Source organism: Urocitellus parryii, chromosome 6 (assembly GCF_045843805.1).
Source record: "Urocitellus parryii isolate mUroPar1 chromosome 6, mUroPar1.hap1, whole genome shotgun sequence".
NCBI classification, from domain to species: Eukaryota; Metazoa; Chordata; class Mammalia; order Rodentia; family Sciuridae; genus Urocitellus; species Urocitellus parryii.
This window is the reverse complement of record NC_135536.1, coordinates 101,846,744-101,868,886: the sequence shown is the minus strand read 5'-3', so window position 1 is coordinate 101,868,886 and position 22,143 is coordinate 101,846,744. Positions and strand designations below refer to the sequence as shown.

General features: G+C 33.2%; 2 protein-coding genes across 2 annotated transcripts in view; one reads left to right on the top strand and one right to left on the bottom strand.

Moving 5' to 3' along the window:
* Window positions 1-12,885, top strand: part of Mns1 (meiosis specific nuclear structural 1) — a 31,997-nt gene extending 19,112 nt beyond the window's left edge. The window contains exons 8-10 of the mRNA XM_026384770.2: window positions 7,632-7,889; window positions 11,079-11,204; window positions 12,793-12,885. Of these exons, the coding sequence (XP_026240555.2) occupies window positions 7,632-7,889; window positions 11,079-11,204; window positions 12,793-12,885 (477 nt within the window). The remainder of the gene's footprint in view (window positions 1-7,631; window positions 7,890-11,078; window positions 11,205-12,792) is intronic.
* A 7,142-nt stretch (window positions 12,886-20,027) lies between these two features.
* Window positions 20,028-22,143, bottom strand: part of Tex9 (testis expressed 9) — a 41,808-nt gene continuing 39,692 nt past the window's right edge. Inside the window, exons 11-12 of the mRNA XM_026384908.1 lie at window positions 20,601-20,735; window positions 20,028-20,105 (exon numbers count right to left, since the gene is read on the bottom strand). Of these exons, the coding sequence (XP_026240693.1) occupies window positions 20,028-20,105; window positions 20,601-20,735 (213 nt within the window). The remainder of the gene's footprint in view (window positions 20,106-20,600; window positions 20,736-22,143) is intronic.

The following is a 22,143-nucleotide window of genomic DNA, read 5'->3' as shown; positions in this document are numbered from 1 at the left end:
ACTCTGACCAGCAATGCATGAGTGATGCAATTTCTCTGCATTCTTGCCAACATTTGGTGTTTTCACTATTTTTAAATTTTAGTCATTTTAATAGCTACGTAGTGATATCTTATTGTAGTGATATCTTATTTTAGATATCTTATTGTAGCATCTCCCTGATGTCTAATGATGCCAACATCTTTGCATATGCTTACTTACCATCTTTTTCAGTGAAATATTTCTTCATGTCTGCTGATTTTCTAATTGAGGTGTTTGTTCATTTATAGAGTTTAGAGAGTTCTTTTTGTATTCTAAATACAAGTCCTTTGTCAAGTAGGAGGTTTACAGATATTTCCTCCTGGTCTTTAACTGTCTTGTCATCTTCCTAACAGTCTTTCTCAGGCCAAATGTTTCAATTTCTATAAAGTCCAGTTTGTCAATTTTTCCTCTATGAGTCATGAGTTTTTGGTGTCAATTCTTTGTCTAGATTCTGAAGAATTTATTTTTTCCTAAAAGTTTTTTATTTGCACTTTTATTTTTTAAATTTGTGATTTTCAGTTAATGTTTTTTACAAGGTATGAGACATAGATTGAAGTATAGTTTTTGCCATTGGATGTCCAGTTGTTCCACACTATTTATTGGAATGACTCTCTCTCTAACACTTGAGCTGCTTTTGCACCTTTGTTAAAATACAATTGAGCTTTTTGGATGAGTCTAAATCCTGAGACCTCTTATTTTGTTCTCTTCACCAATACCACCCAGTTTTGATTACTCTAGCTGAATAGTAGTTCTTCAGAATTGTTTTAACTATCCTAGTTCCTTTACCTTTCTGTATAAATTTTGGAATAAACTTGTCTCTGTCTGCAAATTACCTTGCTGCAATTTTGGTAGAAATCGCATTAAGTCTGAATATCAACTTAGGGAGAATTAACATGTTCTATCTTCTAATACATGAGTACAACATAACTCCCTTTATTTAGATCTCTGTATTTTTTCATCAGTGTTTAAATAGTTTTCAGCATACAAATCCCATTTTAGTGTCCATGTATTCATTGCTAGTGAGTTGATTTTTTTAATGTTGATCTTGTATCTTACAATCTTGCTAAATTGACTTATTATCTGTGTCTTCTATGAATAGAGACAATTTATTTTCTTCCTTTGTAATCTGTATACCTTTGATTCCTTTTTTTTCCCCCTTATGCATTGGCTAATACTTCCAGCATCATTTGCTAGCATTATGTTGCATAATAGTGTTGCCCATCTTAGGGGGAATGCATTCAGTCTTGCACCGTAAAGTGTAATGTTAATTGTAGAGTTGTCACAGATGCTCTTAGGGTCATATGCTTTTTCTTCTTTAGTCTCGAGAACTACATCGATTGATTGTTGAGTACCAACAATTTATTCCAGCCTTGTATCCCTGGAATAAATCCCACTTGATCATGGTGAATACTTATTTTAAATGACTGAATTCTATTTTATAAACCATGTTAAGGATTTTTGCAGCCATGTTTGTGAGGAATATCAGTTTGTAGTTTTTGTTTTTTATACTGACTTCAAGGTGATTCAGCTTCATAAATGAATGGGGAAATGTTTCTTCCTCTTCTATTTCTGGAAGAGATTATAAGGAATTTGTATTAATTTTAATTTGTTAAATGCTTATAGAATTTTCCTTTGAAACCATATTGGCTTGGATTTTTATTCTGAGGGAGTTTTAACTGATTAATTCAAACTCCTTGATAGTTACAGAGCTATTCAAATTATCTTCAATATTTGGTGAGATTTGGTAGCTTGTGTTTCTTAAGAAAGTGATCCATTTTTTTCTAAGTTGCCAAATTTATGTGTGTAGAATTGTTTGTAGTATTCCCTTATTATCTTTTGATGTCTGTAGGTCTCTACTGATATCCTATGTTTCATTCCCGATACTGGTCATTTATTTATATATTTATTTTTGGTTAACTTTATTAAAGGTCTTTCAGCTTAACTGATTTTTTTTTTAAAAACCAGCCTTTTGTTTCGTAAATTATAATCTTTTCGTTTCCTAATTTTAAATCCATTAGATTCCAGGTCAGCTTCTACCTTCTAGAGGTAGAAGCTGAGATTATTTTAGACTTTTCTCACATGCATGCAATTGGTGTTACACAGGTTTACTATCTTTTATTGCTTTCGGAGTGTTCCATATTTTGGAGTGTTTGGATTTGGGAATATGTTTATGGACTTCACTGGTTGAGCATCCTTAATCTAAAAACCCTAAGTCAGAAATTCTCTAAAATCCAAATCTTTTTTTTTTTTTTAAAGAGAGAGTGAGTGAGAGAGAGAGAGAGAGAGAGAGAGAGAATTTTTAATATTTATTTTTTAGTTCTCGGCGGACACAACATCTTTGTTGGTATGTGGTGCTGAGGATCGAACCCGGGCCGCCCGAGCCACATCCCCAGCCCTAAAATCCAAATCTTGACATGCCAGCATGATGCTGTAAAAGCTTTGGATTTTGGATATTGAATTTTTTGGATTAGGGATACTGAATCTGCATATGCATTTTCCTAAATGTGTGTGCGTATTTGGTGCTATAAATGTCTCTCAGTCCTTATTTAGTTGCATCTCACAAATTTTGCCACATCTTATTTTCATTAACTAAAATTTACTGATTTTTTTCTTTCTTTCTTCCTTCTCGGTACTGGGGATTGGACCCAGGGTTGCTTAACTACTGAGCCATATCCCCAGTCCTTTTTTATATTTTTATTTGAGACAGGGCCTTGCTAAGTTGTTAAGGCTGGCTATGAACTTTCGATCCTCCTTCCTCATCCTCCCAAACCGCTGGGATTACAGGTGTGCACCACTATGCTTGGCTCTGATTTTTCTTAAGACTTCTTTCTTGATTCATAAATTATGGAGAATTATGCTGCCTAATTTCCAAATATCCAGATATTTTTCCTGCTATCTTTTTAGTTACTGATTTCTGGTTTGATTCCACTGTGGTCAGAGAACACACTCAGTTTGATCTCGATTTCATTAAATTTGTTCTGGGGCACTAGAGTGCATATTCTGCTCTTGTTGATTATATCGTTTATACATGTTGGTTAGGTACTACTTGGTGATAAGGTGTTGACTCTTTCTCATCCCTACTGATTTTCTGTGTTGGTTGTTCTGTCAAGTGTTAAGAGAGGGTTTATTGATGTCTCTAACATATTGTGAATTTGTGTATTTCGCCTTTCAGTTATATCAGTATTTTTTAAACTAAGGTATAATTCACATGACATAAAATTTACCAGTTTAGCTATTTTAAATAAAAGTGTATAATTCAAGAGGCATTTAGAATGTTCACAATGTTGTGAAACTATCACCTCTAATTCCTAAACATCTTCATTACCTGAGAAAGATATTTGTGTGCATTCTCTTCTACCCTAGCCCCTGACAACCACTTGTCTACTTTGTGTCTTTATAGACTTTACTACTAGTTATTTCATGTAAATGTGACCTTTAATGCTCAGCTTTTTTCTTTTAGCATATTTTTTTTTTCTTGTGCTGAAGATTGAACCCAGAACCTTGCAAATGCTGGGTACTCTGCCACTGAGCTGCATCCTCAGTTCTAACATTACGGTTTTTAAAGGTCATTCATGTATCAGTAATTCATTCCTTTTTTGACTAAATAATATGCATTATATGAACATACCACATTTTGTGTATCTATTCAACAGTTGATTTTTTTGTTTCTACCTTCTGACATTTTTGAATATTGCTACTATGAATATTTGTATACAAGTTTTTGTTAGAACGCCTTTAAAAATTATTTTGGGTATATTTATAGAAGTGGAATTGCTAGGCCATTTTGTGTGTTTGGGTGGGGGGTCTGGAGACTGAACCCAGGGCCTCAGGCATGCTAGGAAAGTGCTCTATTGCTGAGCTATCTACCTCAGCCCCAGTATGGTAATTTTTTTATGAACTGCCTAACTTTGCTTTTTACAAAGGCTGTACCATTTTACATTCTCATGCTAATAATGTCTGAGGGTTCCAATTTCTCCACATTTTTACCAACTCCTGTTATTTTATTTTTTAGTATATTAACTCAAAATGGGACTCAGATATGAACTAAAAAGCTAGAACTATATAATTTACAGAAGCAAACACAAGAAGGTCTTCATGAAATTGGGAATGGCATTTGTTGATAGGTTAAAAAAAGGCATGTCTTTTAAAGAAAAATTTAGAGATTGGGCTTTTTCACCATTAATAACTTCCTAACATTTCTAGGAAAATAAAATGCAAACCACAATCTGGGATAAAATATTTCCTATATTTCAATCTTGCAGAAAACCTTTATGTAAGTTGTAAAGAACACTTTACTGTATGTATACTGAAGTCTTTAAAGATTCCAATCTTTAAGGAAGCAAAAAGATTTTAACATATTCTTCACAAAACAAGATATATGCATGTAATAAATTGTAACTAGTACTATTGTTTTGTATAATAATTTTCAGCTTTATCAAAACAAATTGTTGTTTTAGATACACTGTTTCATTAGTGAGGAGGAAATCGCTACATACATGTATTGATATAAAAATACATTGCATGTATATTCTTGATTAACAACATAAGATTGTAAAAAATATGTATAGACCCTTTTAGAATATCTTAATGTAATTCACATACATAAGATCAAACTGTGCAGAAAAGTTAATAAAATGATAAATGAAGGCATATCAGGTATTTATGAACAAATAGGAAGCAGATAGATTCAGGGTTATCACCAGATAAACTAGAACATCAAACAAATCCTAAGTATTACAGATAAAAAAGATAATTGATACTGAAGGTGTAATAAAAGAAACATCTAATCTTCCATGTAGCATTGCCTTGAAATACATAAGTTTTAAAGCTATTAGAAATCTAAAGGAAATTTACCAGCATAATGCAAGGGAAATGCGAGAAATTAGTAAGAAATATTTTAATCAACTAACTAAATATTCAAAAACATCTTTCTCGGTTATTGATTGAAGAGAAAAACTGCAACTATTTAGAGGATGCTATTTCTACATATCAAAATATATAAGATTTTATAATACTGATACCTGTGGCAATTAGTGAGAAGTTTCGTGGAAAAAAAATAGTGAACTTAGAAAAATGATACAAATTCAAGTATTAGAGCGAGAATGTATAAGGAAATAAAGATTACAAGTGGAAATTAACTAAGATTAGGAAAACACACTACCATCAATTAATCCAGTTGCTTACTATTAGGGAAAAACAAAGACATTTTATCAAAAAGAACATAAGAAAAAAAAAGTCCAAGTAGATTTAGAAAGGATAAGTGGTCTATCAAAGGAAATATAGAGACGATCAGGGGAAAAAGAGGTTACTTATTCAATTATATATTAATGTGGAAATCTAAACTAGCCGATTTTCCAAATATTGTATGATCAGGCAAAATATTATGACAGCTATCTCCTGCCTCCAGTACTTTTGTGCCTTGCCTCATGTCCTCTCAGTCCCACCTCTGATTTCAGTGACAGCTATGGAGAACTTTTATGAAAGCTTAGACTGACTTGGTGCTGACAGTTTCTGGGAGCAGAAAGTTAACATCCACATACTCCTCACAAGGTCCTGTCAGGACTGAGCCTCAGTTGTCCACCATGGTCACCAGCTCAGCGATGTAACATTGTGTGTTAGCTTTTCTTCCTTTCCCGTTTTGCTCTGCTTGTCCCTCACTGCTGTTTACTGGCATTATCTCCCCCAGTAAAATATCTAGTCTTTGTAGGAGAATCCAGACTAGGAGATCTCATGAAAGTTCCCAGAATCAAAGTAGTTTTATAGCAAATTATTTCAAAGTTTCAATGAACAGCTGTTTCTAAAACCACAGAATGGAAAATCATGCAGTTCATGGTATATAATTAGAATAATACTGATCTAGACTTATCAAAGAGTACAGGAACACTCTACATTGGAAATATTTTATTTTTGCCAAACATTTACCTGTTTTTTAGCTAGATGTATTCACTATTGAATTGAACTAAAATTTTGTATGGGAGATGGATTTCAGGAAATATCAACTATATTACTATATTAACTTTGGTATATATTACATTTCTGTATGCAGAGTGTTGTGATAAACTCTAGAGGAATTCCAAACCAAATGAGACAGTAACTCTGCCCTCAATGAGCCTTCTACATAATACATAGCAAAACACAAAATATATATTATAGAAACATTTATGCAGCCAGCATCCCAATGAAAAACAAAATATGTCCTCTAGGAAATTATTTTCACTGAGGACATATGACATATTATATACATAATATACAATTAGATGATAAATTGATGTTTTTTAATTAAGAGGCCAGAAAGGAAGATGAATATTAGACTGGAGAAAACTTTATAGACAGAGTAGGACTTCAAGGTACATAATGAAGAAGGGATAAAGAAGAGATGAATACTTAATGTAGCTATATATAGGGAACAGTGTTGATAAAGCTGATGTTCACTTACTCTACCCACCCTTTTTGGAAACAGTTGTTTTACTATATTATAAAAACTAAAAAGTAAAAACGACTCTTCTTTTAGTTAAGGTCTTCATATGACCTAGATTATCTCCCACACTTGTCTCCCTCCTTTTAAGGTGTGAAGATACAAGTGAGCAAAATGAGATAACAGCCACACCACAGGAAGAGCAGATCATTTGGGGGCAGTTTTGACAGCATTGTCATGGGGAAACATTGGTTTTCTGGTCCTTCCAGAAGTCCTGTATGCAACACAATGACCTGTAGTAAATCTTTTATGGTCCCTGTTATCTGTAAGAACCCTCACCAATACAGGTGTTAAGACAGTTATTTTAGATGCATTGAGGATATTGGCTTACATGGAGCTTGTGCTAGAATTGGGCAAAGTTGGTTAGATTTTTTAAAAAGGAATTATAACTTTATATATATGTAAATTATAACTTTATATATAATATATATGTATACATATAATTTTTTATAATAGTCCTAATTGAATAGACAGATGATAAAGCAAGACTAGTAAAACATAATTAGAATTTAGGTATTAGATATGGATGATTACTGTAAAATTCTTTAAATTTTTTGGTGTGTTTGAAATTTTTCATCAGTGTTTGGAAAATAAAACTTGGAGGAAAAGAGTTTTGCTGCTTCAAGTGAATTTTAATTTCCCTGAAAATTGTCTAATTGTCATTGTTAGATTATTGTTTTTAAATTTTAAAGAATTTTGAGAATGAAAGAGTATTAGAAGACTAAAGTTGGATAAATGCAGCTTTGATAAACAGGAAGTTGGAAACTGAAAAATACTTAGTGGTTTGGACAGCTGTTTCCGGCAAGTTTCTAGAATGATTCATAGTTGGTGCACATTTCAGAGACCACAGATTAATAGTCAGGTGTGCAAAATTAACTCTTTTCAAAGTGTTATATGTTAATTATGAGTATAGAACCAAGATCAGAAATATATACAGTAATAGAAGGCTATCCAAAGGAACATGTCCTTTATCCAAATAGTTTTAAATGGTGGGGCAAAGTGTCATAAAAAGGCATAATTTTTTTTAGTTTTTCATAATTGATTTCATATTGTAATATTAAGCTCAGCCAATTGTCTCACTCTTTGTAAATTGGATTTAAGAAAATGATTACTAAATTAACTTATCTACATTATTTAGGAAAAAGTAGAAGAGAAATTGAGAAAGCAGAGAGAGTTGAAGCAAGATTTTGAAGAACAAATGGCTTTGAAGGAATTAGTATTACAGGCTGCAAAAGAAGAAGAGGAGGCTTTTAGAAAAACAATGCTAGCTAAACTTGCTGAGGATGACCGAATAGAATTAATGAATGCTCAGAAACAAAGAATGAAGCAACTGGAACATAGAAGGGCTGTGGAAAAACTTATTGAAGAACGTCGAAACCAGTTTCTTGCAGACAAGGTAAGAATAAAAGGTTTTTTTGTTGGCACTGAACAGCAATCAACTTATCTGTTCATCCACTAAACATTTACTGAGACCTTTTTATATGCCAGTGTTAGATATCTGTTTATCAATCATACGATATATTTTCTGACCAAGCATTTATTAAGGAATCAAGAAATTATTTATTGGTGTTTTGTATGTGCTAAATACGGCTTGGTGTTGAGAACATAAAGGTAAATACAGCTAAGTCTATGTCATCTGTGAATTTATGGTCTTGGTGGAGAGAACAATACAAAAACTAATTATAAAGATATGTCACATGCATGTACTGTTATATAGATATGCATGGTGTTGATGGCAGAGTAGAGCTGACAGGGCATGAGTACCTGGAACACTGTGTTAAGAAGCTGGACCTTTACCAGTGAGAGTCACTGAACGAGGAGAACTGGGAGGTCAGACAAGTGTCCCAGGGTCAGAAGCCCTGCAGGCGGTCCTGAGAGGGCCACAGGTAAAGCTGTGAAAAGGAAGGTATTTTGGTCACAGCAAAAAAAGCCTAACACACCTTGGAATCATTCCTAGATTTTCCCTCTTACTCAATTAATGATTTTTAGTTGGTTACCAAATTGTACTGATTCTACCTCAGCAATTACTCTGAAATCTAGTTCATTTGTAACTTTGTTCAGACATTCAGTAGCATTCCCATAGACTAACTGAAATTGTCTTCTAACTGGTCACTTTGTAACACTAGTCTGTCTGCCATATGTTACCAGGGTTTTAAAAGATCTCATCATGTCCCTCTCCTGCTTAAACTTCAGTGGACTCTTATAGGGTAAAAATCTCAATTTCTTAGCCTTGATATAAACCAGTCATGATTTAACTCTATACATTAAGGGAGATGATTATTTATAAAGTACCTAGCAGTGTGCTTGATGTGTGATAAATACTTAATGTTGTATTAATGAATGTGATCAACCATGTTAGGAAGCACAGTAATTAAGAAGACAGAAAGTTAAAAGATTTTGGGAATTCCCTTAAGGCTTTGAATCTTGCTTATAAAAAAGTAGAACCAGTGACTGACTGTCCTCTCTCATGGCTTGGAGAGATAGTCAGCAAGACAGCTACAAATGGCAATGAAATAAAACCACCTCAACATACCTTATAAACAATCAGAGACATGATAAATTGTAGTATAAAGGTGTATTAAGAATTGTAATGCAAAAAAATAATAATAATAAATTTTTTGAGGCAGAAGATGGAAAAAAAGAAAGAAAACCACCTAATGCATAAATTGTAAATTTTAAAATTTATGTCTTAATTTTTTAAAAAAATCATGGACAGCCCCAGTATGAGGCTGTGGACTTAGCTTTAAGTGTCAGGAGGATTGGGCCATGTTTTGTTTTGGCCTCAGGCAACAAAAAAATCATCATTCCATTAGACTTACACTGCTAAGCGTGAGGTTCTGATCCTGCTTTTTAAGAGTTCAGAACTGTTCCTAGCTAGTGTTTACCTCTAAAGAGTTTTGTAAGTAGACAAAATCTGAAACTCCCCATAATTTCCTACCAAGAGAGCTATTCAGAATTTCTCTTATATGGGTAAATAGGTTTCATGCTATCTAAGTCATTTACACTATTTACCAGAATTTTTTTTAGGATATACACTTACTGTGACCAGTGTCCAAGGAAGGAAATTGCTATATTTTACCTGAGATACTCTGCATTATTGGACAAAAATCTAAGTGTGCTTTCCCCCAATATTACAGAAGTTTCTTACATCGCCCCTTTATTAAGAATGTCACAATTAGGATTAGAAATTGAGTCTCATTAACGGTAGATGAGTGGTTAGTTTATTGTTCTCTCATATGAAAATCTACAGGAAGGCAATCCAGGCCTGAAATGGAGGTGTGTTCCCTGGTCTTCAGGGACTCAGACTCCTTCCAGCTTTTCACTCCGGCATCTGTGGGTGTAGCCCATAGATGTGTATGATCTCACCTCGTGTGTATGATCTCAGCTAGATCTTTAGCCTTTGTATCCATGTTTCAAGCAGAGATAGTGATAAAAGGTGGAAGCTCCATATGAAGGTCACTTACATTCCACTGACTTTGTGGCCACAGCTGGCTATAAAGAAGCCTTAGAATTGTAACTCAAAAAATAAAAATCAGGTACACAATTTCATGGCAGATTCCAATACCCTATTTTATCTTAGAGACAAATTAATTAAGAGCAACTCAACCTTTGATTCAGTAGCAAGAATAATCAGTGAGTGAGAGTGTAAGTTTTTTCTCAGTTGAACATAAATGTTTTCTTATTCTGTAAAAAATAAAAATTTATCCAATATAGTAGATACAAATATTTTGAGAAGCAGTTCCAGTTTTCAGTGGCATTGGATTGGCTGTGTACCAGCATTCTTTTTTATATTTATCCAGTAACTTAAGATGAGTTATTAGCTTATATAGAAGTTTGTTTTCACATACTCCGTTATGGTTTATATATCTTTGATGAGGAGTAGACTGAATAAGTAGTGACCTCAGTGTATTATTTCAAGGGAGAATTTAGCATTACTCTCAAGCAATTCCTGGTAGAGATGCATCACTATTTCAATGATCTGCATTTTGTATCCTTCCCTATCCAATAGGCACATTTGGATACAGTTCCATGAGTCCCTAATTAAGACCTCAAACTTTGACCTGCAGTCATAACATTTGCACTACATGGCACAGAATTTTAATGTGATTGAGTGTTAAGAGTTTTTCCTGAGAAATGCTGGTTCTTCTGCTGGAATTCTTGCTGTTTCTCCTGTGCTTCATATGGACTTTGAAAAAATTTGATGTATATAAGAAAATATTTATCCTTTAAATAACTCTGTTTTATTTACTAATTGTTTTTGTCTTACACAGTAAACTGTCTTTACACTGTTTATTAGGAAATCATTCCTTTAATACTTGGTATTGACATTTTGCTATATATACTTGTTTCCTTAAAAAATTGTAGTCATACCTATTATTCTTGTAACTTTAAAAAATGAAAAAAGTTATGTGTGTACATATAAAATATTATGAGATATTATGCACTAATATCTTTTGAACTTATTGTCACAAATAATTCATTAATTTTATCACCTAATTCACTGAAAGAATAGTTTTATTTGAAAACTTTTAAAAAAGATTAACATATTCCATGACCATTAGTAAAACCTGATTTGCATTTCCAGCAACGTGAGCTGGAAGAATGGCAGTTACAGCAAAGAAGACAAGGTTGTATTAACAATATTATTGAGGAAGAAAGGCTAAAACTTCTCAAAGAACATGCTACAAAATTATTAGGATATCTCCCTAAGGTAAGTGAGATTTAGCTCAAGGTATAATCTTCGTGGCCTCAAATAGTGGAAAAAATGTGATATTAGAATATCAGAAAATGAAGTTGTCACACATATCTTGCTCTGTTATAAAGCATTAGTGGAACTTTGGCCAGGCATTGAATAATCATAATCACCGGGATCATATTTAAACATCTCTAAAATGAGAGAGTTGGTCTTGGCACATTGAGCTATGAGATTATTTATTGAATTTAGATTTTAGGTTCTTTTCTCCCTTTTCAGCATCAGAGATCTAGAAATAAACCACCCTAAAGCAACCACAATACTTTATGTACCAAAGATAATAAATTATGTGAAAACATTGTAATTGGTAACACAGTGACAGGCCTATGCTTGAACTGAGTTTGAGACAGATCTTTTCTATATTAGGAGGTTATGTTATAACTAGGTCTAGGTAACTTTAATTTTTAAAAGTAATTCCAAAAGATCATAAATTTTCATAGATAGCTCATAAAATAATGAGTTTCATAGGTCACCTCAACATCTAGACTCATATAATTAAAATCACCATCCTTCAAATATATAAATCTATCTTTTGATTTTTTACTAATGTCATAGAATCAAATGCATCTTTAATGTTCAGTCCAAAACTAAGAAAGAAGAAACATAAATATATGAGTAATTATTGCCTGGCTTCAGGACCTTATAGTCTAATTGTTTAGAATTAATGAAATTAGTTATGTTTATTATTCTCAATGGACTTATTAATGAAAAATCTATGTAATTGATAAATTTCATAAAATAGTTATAAATTCTAGGAGAGTAACTGGGTGTCACTATTTTTTGTGGGGAGAATAATTGTGGAGGCAGGAGAATGATCTAATAATCCTGATCACCCAAAAATGACCTTTATTCTTTGTCCTAATGGCCCCAAATGACCTAAATGATTGTTTTAATCATTTGGAAAATACTGATTTAAGTTTCATAAATTTTATTGAATAGATTTCATTGTTTTAGATAACTAACCTCTTCCTTTAGAATGCAAGGTAAATATTTCAGTTTAACTTTGTTTTAAAGAGGCTTTTGCTGTTTTTTATAGGGGAAAAGAAAAATAAATAGAAGTATGAAGAATTTCAAAGGGCTTGCTTAAATGACTTAACTCCAAATCTGGATTCTTTCCTGACAGATAGAATGTTCACTGATTAGCCATAGAAGAGAGGCATGAAGAACTGATTCCATGTATGAGTCTAGTAGAGCTTAGTCTCTTCACCTGTAATCTCCATCTTATTATAGAACTGTTTTAGACAAGAGTAGGGTACAATATAAATTCCTTTCCTTCCAGGCAATTGTAATTATAAAGTGGAAGATCCCAGATTCCTATCACAAGTTCCTGCTCTGGATCTGATAAGTCAGGAAATTAGGTCTAAGAATACTTATAATGTAAAGTCATATTTTTGGAAAATATTGATTTAAGTTTCATAAATTTATTGAATAGATTTCATTGTTTTGGATAACTTTACTAAACTCATGTCTGTGTATTTGTTAGTCTTAAAGCATTTAGTGCAATATTCTGGCATTCAAAACGTAACACAAAATATTTTTCTTATAGGGAATATTTAAAAAAGAGGATGATATTGATATGCTTGGTGAAGAGTTTAGGAAAGCATATCAGAAAAGGAAGGAAATTTGTGAAGAAAAGTGATACCATCAAACTTGGTAAAATCTGGATTTTTCTGTACATTACCACTAGATGTCAGCGTAACTATTGTTTTAGAGTAGGAATGTTTTCTTGCATTTTCTATCACTGTATTTCATAATTTATAAACAAGTGTCAGATGAATATTTTAACTGAAAATTTATTTTACATATATGCATGCATATGTGCTCCTAGGCTTCAAACCTAGGAGGCTAGCTTCTCAGTACCTGTCCTACTGTTCAGAGATTTTTTTTTTTTTTTTTTGCATCCCATCTTCTAGACGGTCTATTTACCTTAGTTTATACCAAGTTCTAGGTTCTAGTGAACTGCCTCCATCTCTAGTTATGTTTAGCAACTTTACTAATTTGGTTTGGCCAGGGAAATGCATATTTAGACTTTGGTTTTAAAGTACATTTTGCTGTCAAATATAAAAGAGGAGAATAGTAAATAAAGAGAGTAAGAATTTAAAGTGCTTTATTACTGAAAGAGCTTGATCATCATAGGTACTTAAAAAGAATCTCTCTAGTTCATAAATGAATATAAAATCATTAGAACATAAATAATTTTTAATTGACAGTAAATTTTCATGTATTTATCATGTTTGACAGTGTTTAGAAGTATAAGTACATTGTGCAATGATTAAATCTAGCTAATTTACACATATATTAACTCACATAGTTACCATTTTTGTGTTAAGAGCACATAACAACCATTTTTTGCATTTTTCAAGAACATAATATATTGTCATTAAATATAGTCATCATGCTATGTAATAAATACCTTATTCCTCTTAGTTGTGATTATGTATCCTTAGACCAACATATTTATATGTCCCCTCCAATCACTTATCCTTGCCGCAGTCCGGCTGCAGCAAAATAACCAGGGGTAACGAGCAACTTGTGTACATTGATACAGCAGGAGTAGGAGCCGTTTATTGTAGAACAGGAGGGGTATATATACATTACACACAGCTTATCTTAATTAACATAAACTAGATACAGCAGTCAACCAATAAGGAATCTCCACACTTAATGGCTCGCTGGCGTCACTTCACAAACCACTCCCTCTGGCAAAATGCCAGGCTCCATCTTGACTTGTTTACAGACCCTAATACATCCTCTGGCAACCACAATTCTGGTCTCTACTTGTCAGATTAGCTTTTTTTTTTTTTCCCCCCCCAGAAACTACATGAGGGAGATCCTGCATTGTCTTTCTGTGCCTGGCTTATTATGATAACATAATGTCCTCAAGGTCATCCTAACATAATGTCCTCAAGGTCATACATGTTACTGCAAATGATGGCATTTCATTCTTTTTGTTTGTTTGAATAGTATCACATTATGTATATTTATCACATTTTCTTTATCCATTCATCGATTGTTACACATAGGTTAATTCCATATTTTGATTATTGTGAATAGTGTTGCAGTAAACACAGGCATGCACATGTTTCTTCAACATATGGATTTCATTTATTTTGGATATATATCCAATAATGGGATTACTGTTTTTAATATATTAGGAACTTATATACTGTTTTCCATTATGGCTCTGATAATTTATATTCCCACCAACAGTGTGAAAGTTTTTCTTTTCTCCACACCCTTGCCCAGTACTTGTTATTATTAGTCTTTTTGGTAAACTCCATTCTAACTAGAGCAAAGTAGTATCTTGTTGTGGTCTTTATTCACATTTCCATGATCATTAATGATATTGAGCATTTTTTTCATATACTTGGCTTATATGTGTTCTTTGGGAAATGTCTAATTATGTCTCGCCCATTTGTAAAGTGGGATTTTTTTTGTATTGTTATTGAGTTCCATATGTATTTTAGATATTATCAGATGTATACTTTGCAAAAAAAATTTTGACATTCTGTAGATGCCTCTTCACTGTTGACTGTATAGAAAGCTTTTAGTGTATTCTAAGTCCATTTAACTCATTGCTTGTGTTTTTGAGGTCATATCCAAAAAAATAATTGTCCACCACTAACCAGATCAATGTCTAGAAGCTTTTCCACTGTTTTCTTTTAGTAGTTTCTTAATTTCAGGTATTACATTTAAGTCTTTGATCCATTTTGAATTAATTGTTGTATATATTGAGAGATAAGGGTTTGACATTCTTCTGCATGTGGATATCTGACTTTCCTGGTACCACTATTTTGAAGAGACCGTCCTCTCCCCATCATGTATTCTTGGCATCTTTGTTGAAAACCATTTGGTTGTAAATGCATTAATTTATTTGTGCTATTTTTTTTACCTTGGTCTATGTGTCTGTTTTTATGTCAGTACCATGCTGTTTTGGTTAATATAACTTTGTAATATGTTTTGAAAATCAGGCATTATATGGCCTCTGCCCCCTGCCCTTATGTTGGCTATTTGGGCTATTTTTGAATTTTAGGATTTTTTCCTATCTCTGTGAAGAATATAATAGGTGTTTTGAGGTGGACTTCATTGATATGTCTCTTTGGGTGGTATAAACATTTTAATATTTGTTCTTCTGTGAACATGGAACATCTTTCATTTGTATTTTTTATTCAATATTCTGTAGCTTTCAGAACAGATATCTTTCACCTCCTTTGTTAAATTTACCTTTTTTTCTTTGTTTTTGATAACTTTTGTAAAAAGGATTGCTTTTTTTTCCAGATACTTTGCTATTAGTGTATTGAAATGCTACTGATTTATTATGTTGACTGTTATATCCAATAACTTTACTGAATTTATTTGATCTAACAGATATTTGGTATAGTCCTTAGGGCCTTTTATATATAAATCATTTGCAAATAAGGACAGTTTTTCTTTTTCAATTTAGATACCTTTTATTTCTTTCTCTTGCCTAATAAAATGCCCTAGCCTAGGACCTCCTCTGGTATTTTGAATAAAAGTAGCACAAATGAGCTTCCTTGTCTTTTTCCAGAGTTTAGAGGAAAAGCTCAACTTTTCCATTTGGTATGATGTTAGCTATCTTGTCATTTGACTTTGATTGTGCTGAGGAACATTCCCTCTATATCTAGTTTCTTCAGCATTTTTATCATAAAGGGATATTGAATTTTATCAAGTGTTTTTTATGCATCTGTTGAAAGTTTTTGTTCTTCATTCCACTAGGGTGATATGTTTATATGTTGAATCATTTTGCATTCCTGGAATGATTTCCACTTGATCATGGTGAATGATGTTTATGTACTATTCAATTTGATATTTTGTTGATGTTTACATGTGTGTTCATCAGAGATATGGCCTCTAATTTGTTTGGTTATGCCTTTTCTTATTTTGGTATCAGAGTGATGCTAGTCACTCTTGAGTTTGGAAGAATTCCTTTTCTTTTCCTTTCTATTTTTAGGAACAGTGAGAAGAATTCCTATCCTTTAAATGATTGCTATGATTCAGCAGTGAAACCATCAGTGCTTTTCTTTGGAGACACTCATAATTGGTCTGTTAAGATTTTGTTTCTTCATAATTGCTTTAGTCAGCTTTTTCATCACTGTGACCAAAACACCTGACAAGAGTAAGTAGAGGAAGAAAAGTTTATCTTGGTGGAATCCTCCATGATCCCCTTAATCCTAGTGTCTTGCATTCCTGAAGAACCACACAGTTGATGCCAAGGTCTCCTGCCATCTTGAGCAGTAGTCTCTAAGGACTATGGCTGTAAGCAGCCTGAGTGGCTGAGCAAGGTGAAAATACTAAATACTTCCTAGTCCCACCCCCACCCTGCAAGCAGGGTTCTTGCAGGGTTTCTTCTCAAAATAACTTTTGCATCCTTGAGCCTGACATGGTTGTCATCTTGTCAATTTCTGAGATGTCCTCAGAACATCAGTCTTTCCTGTTGTTTCTGAGTACTTACCAGTGTCTCTTTAATAACCACACCTTCCTTAGCCCCAGTTTTACTCACACTTCTCTGACCAAGTTTTTCAAATCTTTGCTTTCTCCTCCTAATTATCACAGTAAACTTAGTTAAAAGCTGCCAGTAATATCCATGCCACTGCCTGAATGCTGTGCTGCCTTGAAATTTCCTCAATCAGATTAATTAGTCCATTATTTTAAATTCAGCCTCACAAAAAGTCTCAGAACATGGGCAAAATGTAGACAACTTCTTTAGACTGTAGTTTAATTTCCAGTAGAATCGTTCTCTGAAACCTCATGAGCCCAATCTTTACTCTCCACTGTCCTGTGGGCATTCTAGTCTTATGAAACCCCACCAGATTCACCCATTAAGCTTTGCTTATAACACTAAAGTTTTTCAGTTTGCATCTCCAAACTTTAGCAAATTCCACCCTCCAAGAACTAGCTCCAAATGCTTCCAAACCATGTGACCAGGTTAGTCACATCAATGACCCTACTTCTCAGTACCAATTTCTGTTTTAATCAGTATTTTTGGCTGCTATAACCAAAAGAGCTGACAAGAACAATTTGAGAGAAGGAAAATTTTATTTGGCTGATGGTTTCAGAGGTCTCAGTCCATAGATGGCTGGTCCCGTAGCTCTGGGCCCAAGAAGAGGTTGGACATCATGGCAGAGAGTATGGTGAAGGAAAGCAACTCAGAACATGGCAATTAGGAAGCAGAAAATTCTGCTCACCACGGACACAATATAAACCCCAAAGGCCCAGTGACCTGTCTCCTCCACCCAGTTAATCCATATCAGAGGATTAAGCCATTATTCCTCTCATAATCCAATTGTTTCATCTCTGAACAATGGGAACACCTCATATCTAAACCATAACAATAATTCAATCATAGTAGGTTGTGTGCATCCATAAATTTATTTCTTGTAACTTATCCAACTTGGTGGCATATAACTGTATTAGTCTCATGATCCTTTTTAATGTCTTTTTCATCTGTTCAACTTTAGTCTTGTTCAAGTTTAGATAACTGTAATCTTTTCCAAAACCAACCTTTTTTTTTTCATTAATTTTTTGCACAGGTTGATTATCCATTATCTGAAATGCTTTGGACCAGAATATTTTCATATATAATATCTTGGAGGTGAAACTCTATCCTAAACATGAAATACATTTTATATTCCATATGCACATACCCTGAAGGCAATTTCTTACAGTATTTTTAGCATAACTGTTTTAACTACAACCTGTCACATTAAGTGTTTTTCATTTGTGGCATCAGGTCAGACAAAATGTCTTGGATTTTAGAGGATTGATGATTTCGTATTTTTAGAGTAGGGATATCCAACCTGGCTCATTTTCCTAGTTCCAGTTTCCCTTCTGTCTGATCTTTATTATTTCCTTTCTTGTACTAATTTTGAATTGAGCTTGTTTTTTCCTTGAGGTGCAGTTTTGGTGTTTTGAACTATTTCCTTTCGAAATATGCATTTATTGCTTTGAACTTCCCTTAGAAATGCTTTAGTTTTCATTTTTCCTCTCAAATTCAAAATTTACCTTTTCCTCACTGATTGCTGGTTATTCAAGAGCATATTGTTTAACTTCCATGTATTTGTAAAGTTTCTGAAGTTCCTTCTATTACCAATTTATAGTTTTATACCATTTTGGCTAAAAAAAGATACTTGATGTAATTTTATTAAAATTTGTTTTGTGGACTAATGTGATCTATCCTGAAGAATGTTTTAAGTGCACTTAAAAATACGTATTTTGTTCTTGGATGGAATTTTGTTTTTTAGAAGTGAAACTCACATTCAGTGTTTGATTTTTCTCTCAATTTATCCATTATTGAATGTGGGTCATTGAGGTCCTATACCATCTTTCCCTTCAGATCATTTAATAAAAACTGCTATATGTATTTAGGTGCATACATATTTGACAGTTTCTTATTAATGCTCTTGATATTACATAATGACCTTTTAATCTAGTTTGTGTCTAATGTGTACTTTGACATAACTATCCTAGTTCTCTCTGTATGAAATATGTTTTTGCCATCCCTTTACTTTGTGTACATCCTGAGTCTTACAGGAAGTGTACGGGTGGATTTTGTTATTTATCCATTTAGCTCCTCTTATTTGGAAAATTTAATCCATTAACATTCCAGATGATTATCATCAGCATTTACTACTACTGTTTTGTGATTCTGCTTTGTTGATCTTCCACTCTTAGGGCCTTTTGGCTGAGTAATTTTCTCTAATTGTATGTGTTTTTTTGTTTTGTTTTTTTAAATTAATTTTTTAAAAAATTAATTTATATATGACAGCAGAATGCATTACAATTCTTATTACACTTTTTCCCCCCCAGTGGTGGTACAGGGGATTGAACCCAGGGTCTTGTACATGCTAGGCAAGCACTCTACCAACTGAGCTATATCCCCAGCCTCTAAAGCACAATTTTTCATATCTCTGGTTGTATACAAAGAATATTCACACCAATTTTTGTTTTCATCCATGTAATAATGTCCATCACATTCCATTATCATAATTGTATGATTTGATTCTTTTTATTTTTAGTGTACCACAGGCTTTTGCTTTGTGATTATTAAAGAGACTTGCACATCTTATATTTATAAAACAGGTTATTATGTTAAACTGATAACTTTGATCACATAAAATTGCTGTATATTTCCACTTTATATATTTGATGTCAGATTACATCTTTGTGCCTATATACATCTCAGGCTTAACAAATTAATACTTTTAATTTTGCCAGTAAACCTTCTTCATACTAAACATACGTGATTTATATATTCCACCATTACAGTCCTCATTGGCTCTGGTGGTATTAGGAGCACTTATAGCAGGCCCACTTCAGTAAAACCCAACACTGGGCAGATGTCCCCTTGACTCCTAGTGCCATTTAGGAATTCACAGTCCCTGGAAGACAGACAAGTCTGCAAGCCAGCGCAGCAGCCTTAGATTATGTACAAACCTCCTCAGTAGGCAGACAGACCTCAGTGCCTGTAGGTTTCGGGTGCCAAATATTACACCTGTGGGAAGGATCACTGGAGAGTCCTATTCTACCATTTTCTCCATCTCCCAGGATGTAAAATATTTTTATATTTTTAAGTGCAGTTGTAAAATATCAAAAAGGTCATAAGAAAAAAATTAAAAATGGTCGTAAGAAATAGATTAAAAAATTCTTGCTGCTTTATTTTATACAATATTTCCTTTTTAATTAATAATTACATATGAGAAAAAGTTTTATATCCCCACATCTAATTAGGAAATCTTTGAAGAGACTAATTGAGTAGATCATTCATGAATTGCCCCATTCAAGTGCCTTCATAAATTCTTCTTCAGTGAAAGATAGCATCTTGGCAGCTTCAATGTGCATCTGTTTAAAAAGAAATCAATATTGTCTGACTTAATATTGAGTAGACCTTAGAACAAGGAAAAGTGTGTGGATATCAAAATATAAGTTTGAGAAACATGCATTCTAATGAGCAAAATATTTGAAAAGCCTTTCTTATCCCAACAGTAATACTGAACCAACCTACCATTAAAATTCAATATTGTAAAATACCTTAAAAAAGAAAGTGGGAGTACTATGAACTCCTTTCTTCCCACTACATATTAAGAGCAAGGAACAACAGTGATTTGGAATTAAAGTTCTTTAAGGTTTGAAAAGGAAATGTGATTCTATATTTGGCAAATATTTGTACCAGTCCCATTTTCCATGTAACTAATTTACTTGCATGATACATTATACAAGCTTATGTATAATAGATTTTATTTAGATAAAAATTTGTCTAAGGATACCAAAATAAAACAAAGTAAAACTCTAATACAAAGGTCCAGATAATATCTATAATCCTTCATTGATACTCACCTTCTGCCTTTTTAAAACATCAATTAATTTTAATTGTTTCTTAAACCCTATCATTAATTCTCCTTTTTGTTTTTCTAGCTTCTTGTTTTCTGATTTTAACATTTCAATTTTTTTGTGTTCTTCATTTGCTGTATCCTACAAAAGAAAAATTTCTAGTATGTAATCTTTATATTTCTTATTTCTTTTAAGTAAATTCTTTTATTTCACATCAGTAATAAAAATTATTTTTAACTGAAATATACATGTACATAAAATTTTCTTTGTATTACCAAATTACTGGAATTTGATAGCTTTATCATGGTCAGGTCATATTAAAAACTTGTATTGAATGAACTCTAGACAGTTAACAAATATTTGAATCCCAAAAATACATTTTAAGGCATAGATGAGTAATCACTACTAAGCAATCACTACTAAGCAGTATATCTTTAAAGGATATACTGGTTGAAGACCTCATTCACCTAGTTTTTCCTGAATGTACTTAACCAGTTCATGGGTTCACAGGGATAGACCTCAAACAAAAGCAGTAGTCTTGTTGGTCTAACAGTACTGCCAGGATGGTACAAATTTCTATGTGGGAATCCTTTGAAAGCCCTTGAAATCTGTATACATACATCTTTATGGGATAAGGTTCTTGGGAACCTGTTTAAGGGAACAGGTATAGTCTAAAAACTTAGCAGAGAATTCATGCACTGCTCATAAGGGAGACTACATCATAGTAAAATTGTCTTACACAATGCAAAAGAGAATCAGTGAACATAATCTCTCTGTATTTGAAATACTGAAATGTTTACTCTTTCATATAATAATAAAATGATACCAAAAGGAAATCACTGATAATTTTGCCAGTAAACCTTCTTTATACTAAACATTACATGATTTATATATTCCACCATTATAGTCCTCCTTGGCTGTGGTGGTATTGGGGGCACTAAGAGCAGACCCGCTGCAGATGTCCCAACACTGGTCAGATGTCCCGTTTACTGCAGGCCAGTACACACACCCTAATGCCATTTAGGAACTCATGGTCCCTGCAAGACAGACAAGTCTGCTAGCCAAGGAAATCCAAATCTATTTATGTAAACACATTTTAAAAAGGTAAGAAAAAGTAAAGTGCAGTAGGTATAGGCTTCCCCACCACCACCACCATGGCACTGGGTATTGAAGCTAGGGGCCTTCTACCACTGAGCATCCCTATTTCCCTTTTATTTTGAGACAGGAACTAAGTTGCAGAGGCTGGTTTTGAGTTTTCAAGCCTTCTGTCTCAGCCTGAATTGCTGGGATTACATTACAGGCATGCACAGCCACACCCAGCTATACTTTTCTTTAGGAAAAAAAAACACTCTTTAAAAGTGATATTAGCAAGGGCTGGGTTTGTGGCTCAGTGGTAGAGCACTTGCCTGACATGTGTGAGGCACTGGGTTCGATTTCCAGCACCATATATAAATAAAATAATAAAATAAAAGTCTATCAACAACTAAAAAAAAGAAAAAAGTGATGTTAGAAAGATGGCAGATTAGGAAGCTCCAGGCCTAAGTAGTTT